This window comes from Melanotaenia boesemani, chromosome 15, assembly GCF_017639745.1.
Source record: "Melanotaenia boesemani isolate fMelBoe1 chromosome 15, fMelBoe1.pri, whole genome shotgun sequence".
NCBI classification, from domain to species: domain Eukaryota; kingdom Metazoa; phylum Chordata; class Actinopteri; order Atheriniformes; family Melanotaeniidae; genus Melanotaenia; species Melanotaenia boesemani.
In genome coordinates this window covers 19,596,106-19,612,368 of record NC_055696.1, presented here as the reverse complement: position 1 = coordinate 19,612,368, position 16,263 = coordinate 19,596,106, and the positions used below count along the sequence as shown (strand labels likewise).

General features: G+C 49.3%; 1 protein-coding gene across 1 annotated transcript in view; it reads left to right on the top strand.

The window, feature by feature from the left end:
• The window catches only part of LOC121654631 (mucin-2-like), a gene marked incomplete at its 5' end in the record, with an annotated part of 33,407 nt that extends 17,859 nt beyond the window's left edge, over window positions 1-15,548 (top strand). The window contains 4 exons of the mRNA XM_042008848.1: window positions 854-984; window positions 2,297-2,378; window positions 9,764-9,846; window positions 15,106-15,548. Of these exons, the coding sequence (XP_041864782.1) occupies window positions 854-984; window positions 2,297-2,378; window positions 9,764-9,846; window positions 15,106-15,513 (704 nt within the window). The remainder of the gene's footprint in view (window positions 1-853; window positions 985-2,296; window positions 2,379-9,763; window positions 9,847-15,105) is intronic.
• Between the last annotated feature and the right edge of the window lie 715 nt (window positions 15,549-16,263).

The following is a 16,263-nucleotide window of genomic DNA, read 5'->3' as shown; positions in this document are numbered from 1 at the left end:
GTACTGACCACGACCACAGCTGAGCCAACCACAACCACGGCTGAACCACACACAACCACAGCTGAGCCAACCACAACCACAGCTGAACCAACCACAACCACAAAAGAAACGACCTCTACCACAGTTGTTCCAACAACAACCACAGCTCAACCAACCACAAGCACAGTTGAATCAACAACAACTACAGCTGAACCAACCACAACCACAGTTGAACCGACCACAACGACAGCTGCTCCAGCCACAACTGCAGCAGAGCCAACGACAACCACAGCTGAACCAACCACATCCACAGCTCAAACAACCACAACCCCAGCTGAACCGACCACGACCACAGCTGAGCCAACCACAACTACAGCTGAAGAGAAAACAACTACAGCAGAACAAACTACAACCACAGCTGAATCAACAAAAACTACAGCTACACCAACCACAATGACATCTGATGAAACAACAGCCACAACTGAACCAACCACAAGCACAGCTGCGCCAACCACAACTACAGCTGAACCGATAACGACCACAGCTGAACCGACCACGACCACAACTGAAACAACCACAACCACAAATGATCTGACCACAACCACAGCTGAACCAAGAACATCCACAGCTGAACCAACCACAACCACGGCTGAACCAACAACATCCACGGCTGAACCGACCACAACCACAGCTAAACCCACTACAGCCACAGCTGCACCAACCACAATAACAGCTGAAGAAACACCAACCACAGCTGAGCCAACCACAGACACAGCTACACCAACCACAATCACAACTGATCAGACCACAACTACAGCTGAACAAACCACGACCACAGCTGAACCAACCACAGCCACAACTGAACCAACCACAGCCACAGTTGAACCAAGAACAACTACAACTGATCAGACCACAACCACAGCTGAACTAACAACAACCACAGCTGAACCAACCACAATGACAGCTGATGAAACAACAGCCACAACTGAACCAACCACAACCACAGCTGCGCCAACCACAACTACAGCTGAACCGACAACGACCACAGCTGAACCGACCACGACCACAACTGAAACAACCACAACCACAAATGATCTGACCACAACCACAGCTGATCCGACCACAGCTGCGCCAACGGCAACTACAGCTGAACCGACCACGACCACAGCTGAACCAACCACAACCACAGCTGAACCGACCACGACCACAGCTGAGCCAACCACAACGCCAGCAGAACCAACAACTGCTACAGTTGTAACAACAACAACTACAGCTGAACCGACCACAACCACAGCTGAACCGTCCACAACCACAACTGCTCCAACCACAACAACAGCTGAACCGACCACGACCACAGCTGAGCCAACCACAACGACAGTAGAACCAACAACCACTACAGCAGAACCAAAAACAACCACAGCTCAACCAACCACAAGCACAGTTGAATCAACAACAACTACAGCTGAACCAACCACAACCACAGTTGAACCGACCACAACCACAGCTGCTCCAGCCACAACTGCAGCAGAGCCAACGACAACCACAGCTGAACCAACCACATCCACAGCTCAAACAACCACAACCCCAGCTGAACCGACCACGACCACAGCTACACCAACCACAATGACATCTGATGAAACAACAGCCACAACTGAACCAACCACAAGCACAGCTGCGCCAACCACAACTACAGCTGAACCGACCACAACCACAGCTAAACCCACCACAGCCACAGCTGCACCAACCACAATAACAGCTGAAGAAACACCGACCACAGCTGAGCCAACCACAGACACAGCTACAACAACCACAATCACAACTGATCAGACCACAACTACAGCTGAACAAACCACGACCACAGCTGAACCAACCACAGCCACAACTGAACCAACCACAGCCACAGTTCAACCAAGAACAACTACAACTGATCAGACCAGAACCACAGCTGAACTAACAACAACCACAGCTGAACCAACCACAAACACAGCTGAACCGACCACAACCACAGCTGAACCGACCACGACCACAGCTGAGCCATCCACAAACACAGCTGAAGAGAAAAGAACTACAGCAGAACCAACTACAACCACAGCTGTACACTCCACAACCACAGCTGAACCGACCACAACCAGAGCTGAGCCAACCACAACCACGGCTGAACCAACCACAACCACAGCTGAAACAACCACAGCCACAGCTGAACCAACAACAACTACAACTGATCAGACCACAGCTGAACCAAGCACAACCAAAGCTGAGCCTACCACAACCAGAGCTGTACCAACAACAAGTACCACTGATCTGACCACAACCACAGCTGAACCGACCAGAACAACAGGTGAACCAACCACGACCACAGCTGAACCAACCACAACCCCAGCTGAGCCGACAACAGCCATGTCTGAACCGACCACAACCACAGCTGAACCGTCCACAAACAAAGCTGTACTGACCACAACCACAGCTGAGCCAACCACAACCACGGCTGAACCACCCACAACCACAGCTGAGCCAACCACAACCACAGCAGAACCAACCACAACCACAAAAGAAACAACCTCTACCACAGTTGTTCCAACAACAACCACAGCTGACCCGACCACAACCACAGCTGCTCAAGCCACAACTACAGCAGAACCAACAACAACCACAGCTGAACCAACCACAACCACAGCTGAACCAACAACATCCACGGCTGAACCGACAACAACGACAGCTGAACCAACCACAGCCACAACTGAACCAACCACAGCCACAGTTGAACCAAGAACAACTACAACTGATCAGACCAGAACCACAGCTGAACTAACAACAACCACAGCTGAACCAACCACAATGACAGCTGATGAAACAACAGCCACAACTGAACCAACCACAACAACAGCTGCGCCAACCACAACTACAGCTGAACCGACAACGACCACAGCTGAACCGACCACGACCACAACTGAAACAACCACAACCACAAATGATCTGACCACAACCACAGCTGATCCGACCACAGCTGCGCCAACTGCAACTACAGCTGAACCGACCACGACCACAGCTGAACCAACCACAACCACAGCTGAACCGACCACGACCACAGCTGAGCCAACCACAACGCCAGCAGAACCAACAACTGCTACAGTTGTACCAACAACAACTACAGCTGAACCGACCACAACCACAGCTGAACCGTCCACAACCACAACTGCTCCAACCACAACAACAGCTGAACCGACCACGACCACAGCTGAGCCAACCACAACGACAGTACAACCAACAACCACTACAGCAGAACCAAAAACAACCACAGCTCAACCAACCACAAGCACAGTTGAATCAACAACAACTACAGCTGAACCAACCACAACCACAGTTGAACCGACCACAACCACAGCTGCTCCAGCCACAACTGCAGCAGAGCCAACGACAACCACAGCTGAACCAACCACATCCACAGCTCAAACAACCACAACCCCAGCTGAACCGACCACGACCACAGCTACACCAACCACAATGACATCTGATGAAACAACAGCCACAACTGAACCAACCACAAGCACAGCTGCGCCAACCACAACTACAGCTGAACCGACCACAACCACAGCTAAACCCACCACAGCCACAGCTGCACCAAGCACAATAACGGCTGAAGAAACACCAACCACAGCTGAGCCAACCACAGACACAGCTACACTAACCACAATCACAACTGATCAGACCACAACTACAGCTGAACAAACCACGACCACAGCTGAACCAACCACAGCCACAACTGAACCAACCACAGCCACAGTTCAACCAAGAACAACTACAACTGATCAGACCAGAACCACAGCTGAACTAACAACAACCACAGCTGAACCAACCACAAACACAGCTGAACCGACCACAACCACAGCTGAACCGACCACGACCACAGCTGAGCCATCCACAACCACAGCTGAAGAGAAAAGAACTACAGCAGAACCAACTACAACCACAGCTGTACACTCCACAACCACAGCTGAACCGACCACAACCAGAGCTGAGCCAACCACAACCACGGCTGAACCAACCACAACCACAGCTGAAACAACCACAGCCACAGCTGAACCAACAACAACTACAACTGATCAGACCACAGCTGAACCAAGCACAACCCCAGCTGAGCCGACAACAGCCATGTCTGAACCGACCACAACCACAGCTGAACCGTCCACAAACAAAGCTGTACTGACCACAACCACAGCTGAGCCAACCACAACCACGGCTGAACCACCCACAACCACAGCTGAGCCAACCACAGCCACAGCAGAACCAACCACAACCACAAAAGAAACAACCTCTACCACAGTTGTTCCAACAACAACCACAGCTGACCCGACCACAACCACAGCTGCTCAAGCCACAACTACAGCAGAACCAACAACAACCACAGCTGAACCAACCACAACCACAGCTGAACCAACAACACCCACGGCTGAACCAACCACAACCACAGCTAAACCCACCACAGCCACAGCTGCACCAACCACAGACACAGCTACACCAACCACAATCACAGCTGATGAAACAACAACTACAGCTGAACCAACCACAACCACAGCTGAACAAACAACAACTACAACTGATCAGACCACAACCACAGCTGAACCAACAACAACCACAGCTGAACTAACCACAAACACAGCTGAACCGACCACAACCACAGCTGAACCGACCACGACCACAGCTGAGCCAACCACAACTACAGCTGAAGAGAAAACAACTACAGCAGAACCAACTACAACCACAGCTGAATCAACAAAAACTACAGCTGCACCAACCACAATGACAGCTGATGAAACAACAGCCACAACTGAACCAACCACAACCACAGCTGCGCCAACCACAACTACAGCTGAACCGACCACGACCACAACTGAAACAACCACAACCACAAATGATCTGACCACAACCACAGCTGATCCGACCACAGCTGCGCCAACCACAACTACAGCTGAACCGACCACGACCACAGCTGAACCAACCACAGCTGAACCGACCACAAGCACAGTTGTACCAACAACAACTATAGCTGAACTGACCACAACCACAGCGGAACAAGCCACAGTCACAGCTGAACCAAGAACAACTACAACTGATCTGACCACAACCACAGCTGACCCGAACACAACCACAGCCGCGCCAACCACAACCACAACTGAAACGAGCACGACCACAGCTGAGTCAACCACAACCACAGCTGAGCCAAGCACAACTACAGCTGAACCAACCACAACCACAGCTGGTCTGACCCCAAACACAGCTGAGCCGAACACAGCCACAGCTGCACCAACCACAATCACAGCTGAAGAAACAACAACCATAGCTGAACCAACCACAGACACAGCTACACCAATTACAATCACAGCTGATGAAACAACAACCACAGCTGTACACACCACAACCACAGCTGAACCGACCACAACCAGAGCTGAGCCAACCACAACCACGGCTGAACCAACCACAACCACAGCTGAAACAACCACAGCCACAGCTGAACCAACAACAACTACAACTGATCAGACCACAGCTGAACCAACCACAACCACAGCTGAACCAACCACAACCACAAAAGAAACGACCTCTACCACAGTTGTTCCAACAACAACCACAGCTGAACCGACCACAACCACAGCTGCTCAAGCCACAACTACAGCAGAACCAACAACAACCACAGCTGAACCAACCACAACCACAGCTGAACCAACAACATCCACGGCTGAACCGACCACAACCACAGCTAAACCCACCACAGCCACAGCTGCACCAACCACAATAACAGCTGAAGAGACACCAACCACAGCTGAGCCAACCACAGACACAGCTACACCAACCACAATGACAGCTGATGAAACAACAGCCACAACTGAACCGACCACAACCACAGCTGCGCCAACCACAACTACAGCTGAACCGACAACGGCCACAGCTGAACCGACCACGACCACAACTGAAACAACCACAACCACAAATGATCTGACCACAACCACAGCTGATCCGACCACAGCTGCGCCAACCACAACTACAGCAGAACCAACAACAACCACAGCTGAACCAACCACAACCACAGCTGAACCAACAACATCCACGGCTGAACCGACAACAACGACAGCTGAACCAACCACAGCCACAACTGAACCAACCACAGCCACAGTTGAACCAAGAACAACTACAACTGATCAGACCAGAACCACAGCTGAACTAACAACAACCACAGCTGAACCAACCACAATGACAGCTGATGAAACAACAGCCACAACTGAACCAACCACAACCACAGCTGCGCCAACCACAACTACAGCTGAACCGACCACGACCACAGCTGAACCGACCACGACCACAACTGAAACAACCACAACCACAAATGATCTGACCACAACCACAGCTGATCCGACCACAGCTGCGCCAACTGCAACTACAGCTGAACCGACCACGACCACAGCTGAACCAACCACAACCACAGCTGAACCGACCACGACCACAGCTGAGCCAACCACAACGCCAGCAGAACCAACAACTGCTACAGTTGTACCAACAACAACTACAGCTGAACCGACCACAACCACAGCTGAACCGTCCACAACCACAACTGCTCCAACCACAACAACAGCTGAACCGACCACGACCACAGCTGAGCCAACCACAACGACAGTAGAACCAACAACCACTACAGCAGAACCAAAAACAACCACAGCTCAACCAACCACAAGCACAGTTGAATCAACAACAACTACAGCTGAACCAACCACAACCACAGTTGAACCGACCACAACCACAGCTGCTCCAGCCACAACTGCAGCAGAGCCAACGACAACCACAGCTGAACCAACCACATCCACAGCTCAAACAACCACAACCCCAGCTGAACCGACCACGACCACAGCTACACCATCCACAATGACATCTGATGAAACAACAGCCACAACTGAACCAACCACAAGCACAGCTGCGCCAACCACAACTACAGCTGAACCGACCACAACCACAGCTAAACCCACCACAGCCACAGCTGCACCAACCACAATAACAGCTGAAGAAACACCAACCACAGCTGAGCCAACCACAGACACAGCTACACCAACCACAATCACAACTGATCAGACCACAACTACAGCTGAACAAACCAGGACCACAGCTGAACCAACCACAGCCACAACTGAACCAACCACAGCCACAGTTCAACCAAGAACAACTACAACTGATCAGACCAGAACCACAGCTGAACTAACAACAACCACAGCTGAACCAACCACAAACACAGCTGAACCGACCACAACCACAGCTGAACCGACCACGACCACAGCTGAGCCATCCACAACCACAGCTGAAGAGAAAAGAACTACAGCAGAACCAACTACAACCACAGCTGTACACTCCACAACCACAGCTGAACCGACCACAACCAGAGCTGAGCCAACCACAACCACGGCTGAACCAACCACAACCACAGCTGAAACAACCACAGCCACAGCTGAACCAACAACAACTACAACTGATCAGACCACAGCTGAACCAAGCACAACCAAAGCTGAGCCTACCACAACCAGAGCTGTACCAACAACAAGTACCACTGATCTCACCACAACCACAGCTGAACCGACCAGAACAACAGGTGAACCAACCACGACCACAGCTGAACCAACCACAACCCCAGCTGAGCCGACAACAGCCATGTCTGAACCGACCACAACCACAGCTGAACCGTCCACAAACAAAGCTGTACTGACCACAACCACAGCTGAGCCAACCACAACCACGGCTGAACCACCCACAACCACAGCTGAGCCAACCACAACCACAGCAGAACCAACCACAACCACAAAAGAAACAACCTCTACCACAGTTGTTCCAACAACAACCACAGCTGACCCGACCACAACCACAGCTGCTCAAGCCACAACTACAGCAGAACCAACAACAACCACAGCTGAACCAACCACAACCACAGCTGAACCAACAACATCCACGGCTAAACCGACAACAACGACAGCTGAACCAACCACAGCCACAACTGAACCAACCACAGCCACAGTTGAACCAAGAACAACTACAACTGATCAGACCAGAACCACAGCTGAACTAACAACAACCACAGCTGAACCAACCACAATGACAGCTGATGAAACAACAGCCACAACTGAACCAACCACAACCACAGCTGAGCCAACCACAACTACAGCTGAACCGACAACGACCACAGCTGAACCGACCACGACCACAACTGAAACAACCACAACCACAAATGATCTGACCACAACCACAGCTGATCCGACCACAGCTGCGCCAACTGCAACTACAGCTGAACCGACCACGACCACAGCTGAACCAACCACAATCACAGCTGAAGAAACAACAACCATAGCTGAACCAACCACAGACACAGCTACACCAATTACAATCACAGCTGATGAAACAACAACCACAGCTGTACACACAACAACCACAGCTGAACCGACCACAACCAGAGCTGAGCCAACCACAACCACGGCTGAACCGACCACAACCACAGCTGAAACAACCACAGCCACAGCTGAACCAACAACAACTACAACTGATCAGACCACAGCTGAACCAACCACAACCACAGCTGAACCAACCACAACCACAAAAGAAACTACCTCTACCACAGTTGTTCCAACAACAACCACAGCTGAAACGACCACAACCACAGCTGCTCAAGCCACAACTACATCAGAACCAACAACAACCACAGCTGAACCAACCACAACCACAGCTGAACCAACAACATCCACGGCTGAACCGACCACAACCACAGCTAAACCCACCACAGCCACAGCTAAACCCACCACAGCCACAGTTGCACCAACCACAATAACAGCTGAAGAGACACCAACCACAAGTGAGCCAACCACAGACACAGCTACACCAACCACAATCACAGCTGATGAAACAACAACCACAGCTGAACCAACCACAACCACAGCTGAACCAACCACAGCCACAGCTGAACAAACAACAACTACAACTGATCAAACCACAACCACAGCTGAACCAACAACAACCACAGCTGAACCAACCACAAACACAGCTGAACCGACCACAACCACAGCTGAACCGACCACGACCACAGCTGAGCCAACCACAACTACAGCTGAAGAGAAAACAACTACAGCAGAACCAACTACAACCACAGCTCAATCAACAAAAACTACAGCTGCACCAACCACAATGACAGCTGATGAAACAACAGCCACAACTGAACCAACCACAACCACAGCTGCGCCAACCACGACTACAGCTGAACCGACAACGACCACAGCTGAACCGACCACGACCACAACAGAAACAACCACAACCACAAATGATCTGACCACAACCACAGCTGATCCGACCACAGCTGCGCCAACCACAACTACAGCTGAACCGACCACGACCACAGCTGAACCAACCACAGCTGAACCGACCACAAGCACAGTTGTACCAACAACAACTATAGCTGAACTGACCACAACCACAGCGGAACAAGCCACAGTGACAGCTGAACCAAGAACAACTACAACTGATCTGACCACAACCACAGCTGACCCGAACACAACCACAGCCGCGCCAACCACAACCACAGCTGAAACGAGCACGACCACAGCTGAGCCAAGCACAACTACAGCTGAACCAACCACAACCACAGCTGGTCTGACCCCAAACACAGCTGAGCCGAACACAGCCACAGCTGCACCAACCACAATCACAGCTGAAGAAACAACAACCATAGCTGAACCAACCACAGACACAGCTACACCAATTACAATCACAGCTGATGAAACAACAACCACAGCTGTACACACCACAACCACAGCTGAACCGACCACAACCAGAGCTCAGCCAACCACAACCACGGCTGAACCAACCACAACCACAGCTGAAACAACGACAGCCACAGCTGAACCAACAACAACTACAACTGATCAGACCACAGCTGAACCAACCACAACCACAGCTGAGCCAACCACAACCACAGCTGAACCAACCACAACCACAAAAGAAACGACCTCTACCACAGTTGTTCCAACAACAACCACAGCTGAACCGACCACAACCACAGCTGCTCAAGCCACAACTACAGCAGAACCAACAACAACCACAGCTGAACCAACCACAACCACAGCTGAACCAACAACATCCACGGCTGAACCGACCACAACCACAGCTAAACCCACCACAGCCACAGCTGCACCAACCACAATAACAGCTGAAGAGACACCAACCACAGCTGAGCCAACCACAGACACAGCTACACCAACCACAATGACAGCTGATGAAACAACAGCCACAACTGAACCAACCACAACCACAGCTGCGCCAACCACAACTACAGCTGAACCGACAACGGCCACAGCTGAACCGACCACGACCACAACTGAAACAACCACAACCACAAATGATCTGACCACAACCACAGCTGATCCGACCACAGCTGTGCCAACCACAACTACAGCTGAACCGACCACAACCACAGCTGAACCGACCACGACCACAGCTGAGCCAACCACAACGCCAGCAGAACCAACAACTGCTACAGTTGTACCAACAACAACTACAGCTGAACCGACCATAACCACAGCTGAACCGTCCACAACCACAACTGCTCCAACCACAACAACAGCTGAACCAACCACGACCACAGCTGAGCCAACCACAACGACAGTAGAACCAACAACTACTACAGCTGACCCAAAAACAACCACAGCTCAACCAACCACAAGCACAGTTGAATCAAGAACAACTACAGCTGAACCAACCACAACCACAGTTGAACCGACCACAACCACAGCTGCTCCAGCCACAACTACAGCAGAGCCAACAACAACCACAGCTGAACCAACCACATCCACAGCTCAAACAACCACAACCCCAGCTGAGCCGACAACAGCCAAGGCTGAACCGACCACAGACACAGCTGAACCGACGACAACCACAGCTGAAACAACCACAGCCACAGCTGAACCAACAACAACTACCACTGATCAGACCACAATCACAGCTGAACCAACCACAACCAAAGCTGAGCCTACCACAACCAGAGCTGTACCAACAACAAGTACCACTGATCTGACCACAACCACAGCTGAACCGACCACAACAACGGGTGAACCAACCACGACCGCAGCTGAACCAACCACAACCCCAGCTGAGCCGACAACAGCCATGTCTGAACCGACCACAACCACAGCTGAACCGTCCACAAACAAAGTTGTACTGACCACAACCACAGCTGAGCCAACCACAACCACGGCTGAACCACCCACAACCACAGCTGAGCCAACCACAACCACAGCTGAACCAACCACAACCACAAAAGAAACAACCACTACCACAGTTGTTCCAACAACAACCACAGCTGAAACGACCACAACCACAGCTGCTCAAGCCACATCTACAGCAGAACCAACAACAACCACAGCTGAACCAACCACAACCACAGCTGAACCAACAACATCCACGGCTGAACCGACCACAACCACAGCTAAACCCACCACAGTCACAGCTGCACCAACCACAATAACAGCTGAAGAAACACCAACCACAGCTGAACCAACCACAGACACAGCTACACCAACCACAATCACAGCTGATGAAACAACAACTAATGCTGAACCAACCACAACCACAGCTGAACAAACAACAACTACAACTGATCAGACCACAACCACAGCTGAACCAACCACAACCACAAATGAAGCAACCTCTACCACAGTTGTTCCAACAACAACCACAGCTGAACCGACCACAACCACAGCTGCTCAAGCCACAACTACAGCAGAACCAACAACAACCACAGCTGCACCAACCACATCCACAGCTCAAACAACCACAACCACAGCTGAACCCACCACGACCACAGCTGAACCAACTACAACCAAATCTGAACCAACCACAACCACAGCTGCACCAACAACATCCACAGCTGAGCCAACCACAACCACAGCTGAACCAACCACAAACACAGCTGAACCGACCACAACCACAACTGAAACAACCACAACCAAAGCTGAGCCTACCACAAGTACCGCTGATCTGACCACAACCACAGCTGCGCCAACCACAACAACAGGTAAACCGACCACGACCACAGCTGAATCAACCACAACCCCAGCTGAGCCGACAACAACCACGGCTGGACCAACCACAACTACAGCTGAACCAACAACAAATAAAACTAATCTGACCACAACCACAGCTGAACCGTCCACAAACAAAGCTGTACTGACCACAACCACGGCTGAACCAGCCACAACCACAGCTGAGCCAACCACAACCACAGCTGAAGAGAAAACAACTACAGCAGAACCAACCACAACCACAGCTGAATCAACCACAACCACAACTGAAACAACCTCAACCACAGTTGTTCCAACAACAACCACAGCCACAGCTCAACCAACCACCACCACAAATGAAAAGAACTCAACCACAGTTGTTCCAACAACAACCACAGCTGAACCAACCACAGCCACAGCTGCACCAACCACAATCACAGCTGAAGCAACCTCTACCACAGTTGTTCCAACAACAACCACAGCTGAACCGACCACAACCACAGCTGCTCAAGCCACAACTACAGCAGAACCAACAACAACCACAGCTGCACCAACCACATCCACAGCTCAAACAACCACAACCACAGCTGAACCCACCACGACCACAGCTGAACCAACTACAACCAAATCTGAACCAACCACAACCACAGCTGCACCAACAACATCCACAGCTGAGCCAACCACAACCACAGCTGAACCAACCACAAACACAGCTGAACCGACCACAACCACAACTGAAACAACCACAACCAAAGCTGAGCCTACCACAAGTACCGCTGATCTGACCACAACCACAGCTGCGCCAACCACAACAACAGGTAAACCGACCACGACCACAGCTGAATCAACCACAACCCCAGCTGAGCCAACAACAACCACGGCTGGACCAACCACAACTACAGCTGAACCAACAACAAATAAAACTAATCTGACCACAACCACAGCTGAACCGTCCACAAACAAAGCTGTACTGACCACAACCACGGCTGAACCAGCCACAACCACAGCTGAGCCAACCACAACCACAGCTGAAGAGAAAACAACTACAGCAGAACCAACCACAACCACAGCTGAATCAACCACAACCACAACTGAAACAACCTCAACCACAGTTGTTCCAACAACAACCACAGCCACAGCTCAACCAACCACCACCACAAATGAAAAGAACTCAACCACAGTTGTTCCAACAACAACCACAGCTGAACCAACCACAGCCACAGCTGCACCAACCACAATCACAGCTGAAGAAACAACAACTACAGCTGAACCAACCACAACCACAGCTGCACCAACAACATCCACAGCTGAACCGACCACAACCACAGCTAAACCCACCACAACCACAGCTGAACCAACCACAACTACAACTGAATCAACCACAACCGCAGCTCAACCAACCACAAGCACAGCTCAACCAACCACAGACACAGCTGCACCAACCACAATCATAGCTGAAGAGAAAACAACTGCAGCAGAACCAACCAAAACCACAGCTGAATCAACAAAAACCACAGCTGAACCAATCACAACCACAGCTGAACCAACCACAACCACAACTGAAACAACCTCGACCACAGTTGTTCCAACAACAACCACAGCCACAGCTCAACCAACCACAGCTGCACCAACCACAGACACAGCTGCACCAACCACAATCACAGCTGAAGAGAAAACAACTGCAGCAGAACCAACCAAAACCACAGCTGAATCAACCACAACCACAGCTGAAACAACCTCAACCACAGTTGTTCCAACAACAACCACAGCTGAACCAACCACAGCCACAGCTGCAGCAACCACAATCATAGCTGAAGAAACAACAACTACAGCTGAACCAACCACAGCCACAGCTGCAGCAACCACAATCACAGCTGAAGAAACAACAACTACAGCTGAACCAACCACAGCCACAGCTGTACTGACCACAACCACAGCTGAACCGACCACAACCACAGCTGTACGGACCACAACCACAGCTGCACCAACCACAACCACAGCTGAAGAAACAACAACCACAGCTGAACCATCCACAACCACAGCTGCACCTACAACATCCACAGTTGTACCGACCAACACCACAGCTGACACGACCACAACTGCAATTGAGTCAACCTCAATTACAATTGAACTTACTACAACCACAGCTGAACCACCCACAACTACAACTGCACAGGCCACAACTATACCAACACTGAACACAGTGTCCGCTGAACAGACAAGTACAGCTGCACCAACCACAACTAAAGCTGAACCCATCACAAATACAACTGAACTTATAACAACTAAAACTCCTGAGACCGCAACTTCGGCTGACCCAACCACAAAGACAGCAGAACCATTCACAACTACAACTAAACCACGTACTGCTAAACCGACCACAACTACAGCTGATCCAACAAATTCAACTGCACAGACCAAAAATACAGTAGGACAAACAATTAGCCCTGCACTAACCGAACAGATCACAACTACAGCTGAACAAACCAAAACTGCACAAACAACTATATCTTCACCAACCACAACTTCAGCAATACCAACCAGAAGGACCACGGTACCAAACATAACAAGCACTGCACTAACCACAATAACCATTGTGCCAAACACTGCTACAGATGAACCAACCGCAATTACAACTGCACCAACCACAACTACAGATTCAACCAATGCTCCACCAACTCCAGCAATGTCTGCACCAACTACAGTGACCACTGCACCAATGGCAGCTGTACAAACCACAATAACCACTGCATCCCTCCCAACAACTGCACTATCTTCAACGATTGCTCCATTAATCACAATAATCAACTCAACCACAAAAACAGCTTCACCCATTACAACGACTCTTGCACCAGCCACAATAGTTTCAGCAAAAACTACTGCTGAAGTAACCACAAAGACTACTGTACCATCCCCAACAGCTACACCAACAGCCACAACAGTTACCGGTACTACACTAAGAACTACAACAACCGCCACACCAACTACTACTACTACTACAAAACAAACCACTGTAACAATTGTTGCAGCAACAACTACAACTATACTAACCGCAAAGCCAACTGTACCATTCCCAACAACTGATACAACAAAAACAGCAACTACACAAACTACAATGATAACAACAATAACCACAAGAACTTCTAAACCAATACCAACTACCATACTACCACAAACCACAAGAACTACTGCACCAACAACTCCTACTCTTACTACACCAACAACCACAACAAACAGTACACAGACAACTACTATTACTATACCAACAACTACAACAACTACAGCAACAACAACTACTACAACTACACCAACAGCCACAACTACAACAACTACTACTAAACCGACATCTATAAAAACAACTACTACGGCACCAACAACACAACCAGCAACAACTGCAAGCGGTGCATGTCGTGTTAATATTGGGTTCCTCCACCTTGTGCTTGCATTGCTTATTTTCATCTTTTAGCTCCACATGGGTGTAGCAGGAACACTTCATCTGCTTTAAAGTATTCAGACTTCACAGGGAAATTTAAAGGCTTTGGCATTCTATTACTTTTACTTGCCATTTGTAGTTTTATTTTAAGTTGTAATTAATAAAATGATTAAGTTATGTTAAATGTTTATTTATTAGTATAACAATATGTCAATATTTAATTTAAGTTTTGATGTCATGAAAATACTACTATACTTGTTTGCTATTATCAATTAAATGTTTTAATTAATGTAAATAGTCTAATTTAAGCTGACTTTGGTATGTTTTTATTAACAAATATTTGTGGCTGGGTTTGAAATGAAACTTGTGAAATGTATCTTTTAACGTCTGTATATTTTGGGGTTATTAAAGTAAACATATTAAAATTGTAAAGTGCATGATATTTCTAATTAAGTATATAAACCTGGTAATAACTCACTACTTTGGTTTTACTGAAATGTTATTAGTTCACTGTTTTTTCTAACACTTATACATGAAAAGAAGAGTGAGGTTAACATGGTAACACACTTCTAGCTAACAGAAAGACTTTCAGGAGCTGACAAATTCTGTGACATGTTAGAAACATACATCCATTTATATGCAAATCAATTTTATGATATTTATCCAATAAAGACTTTAATCCAGAAAAGATGCTGCCATGTATATTTTGTTTTCTGATTACCGTAACCAGATTAAAGTTATATTCTGTCTAACACGTTATCTAATTGGGCTATGTGAAGTATG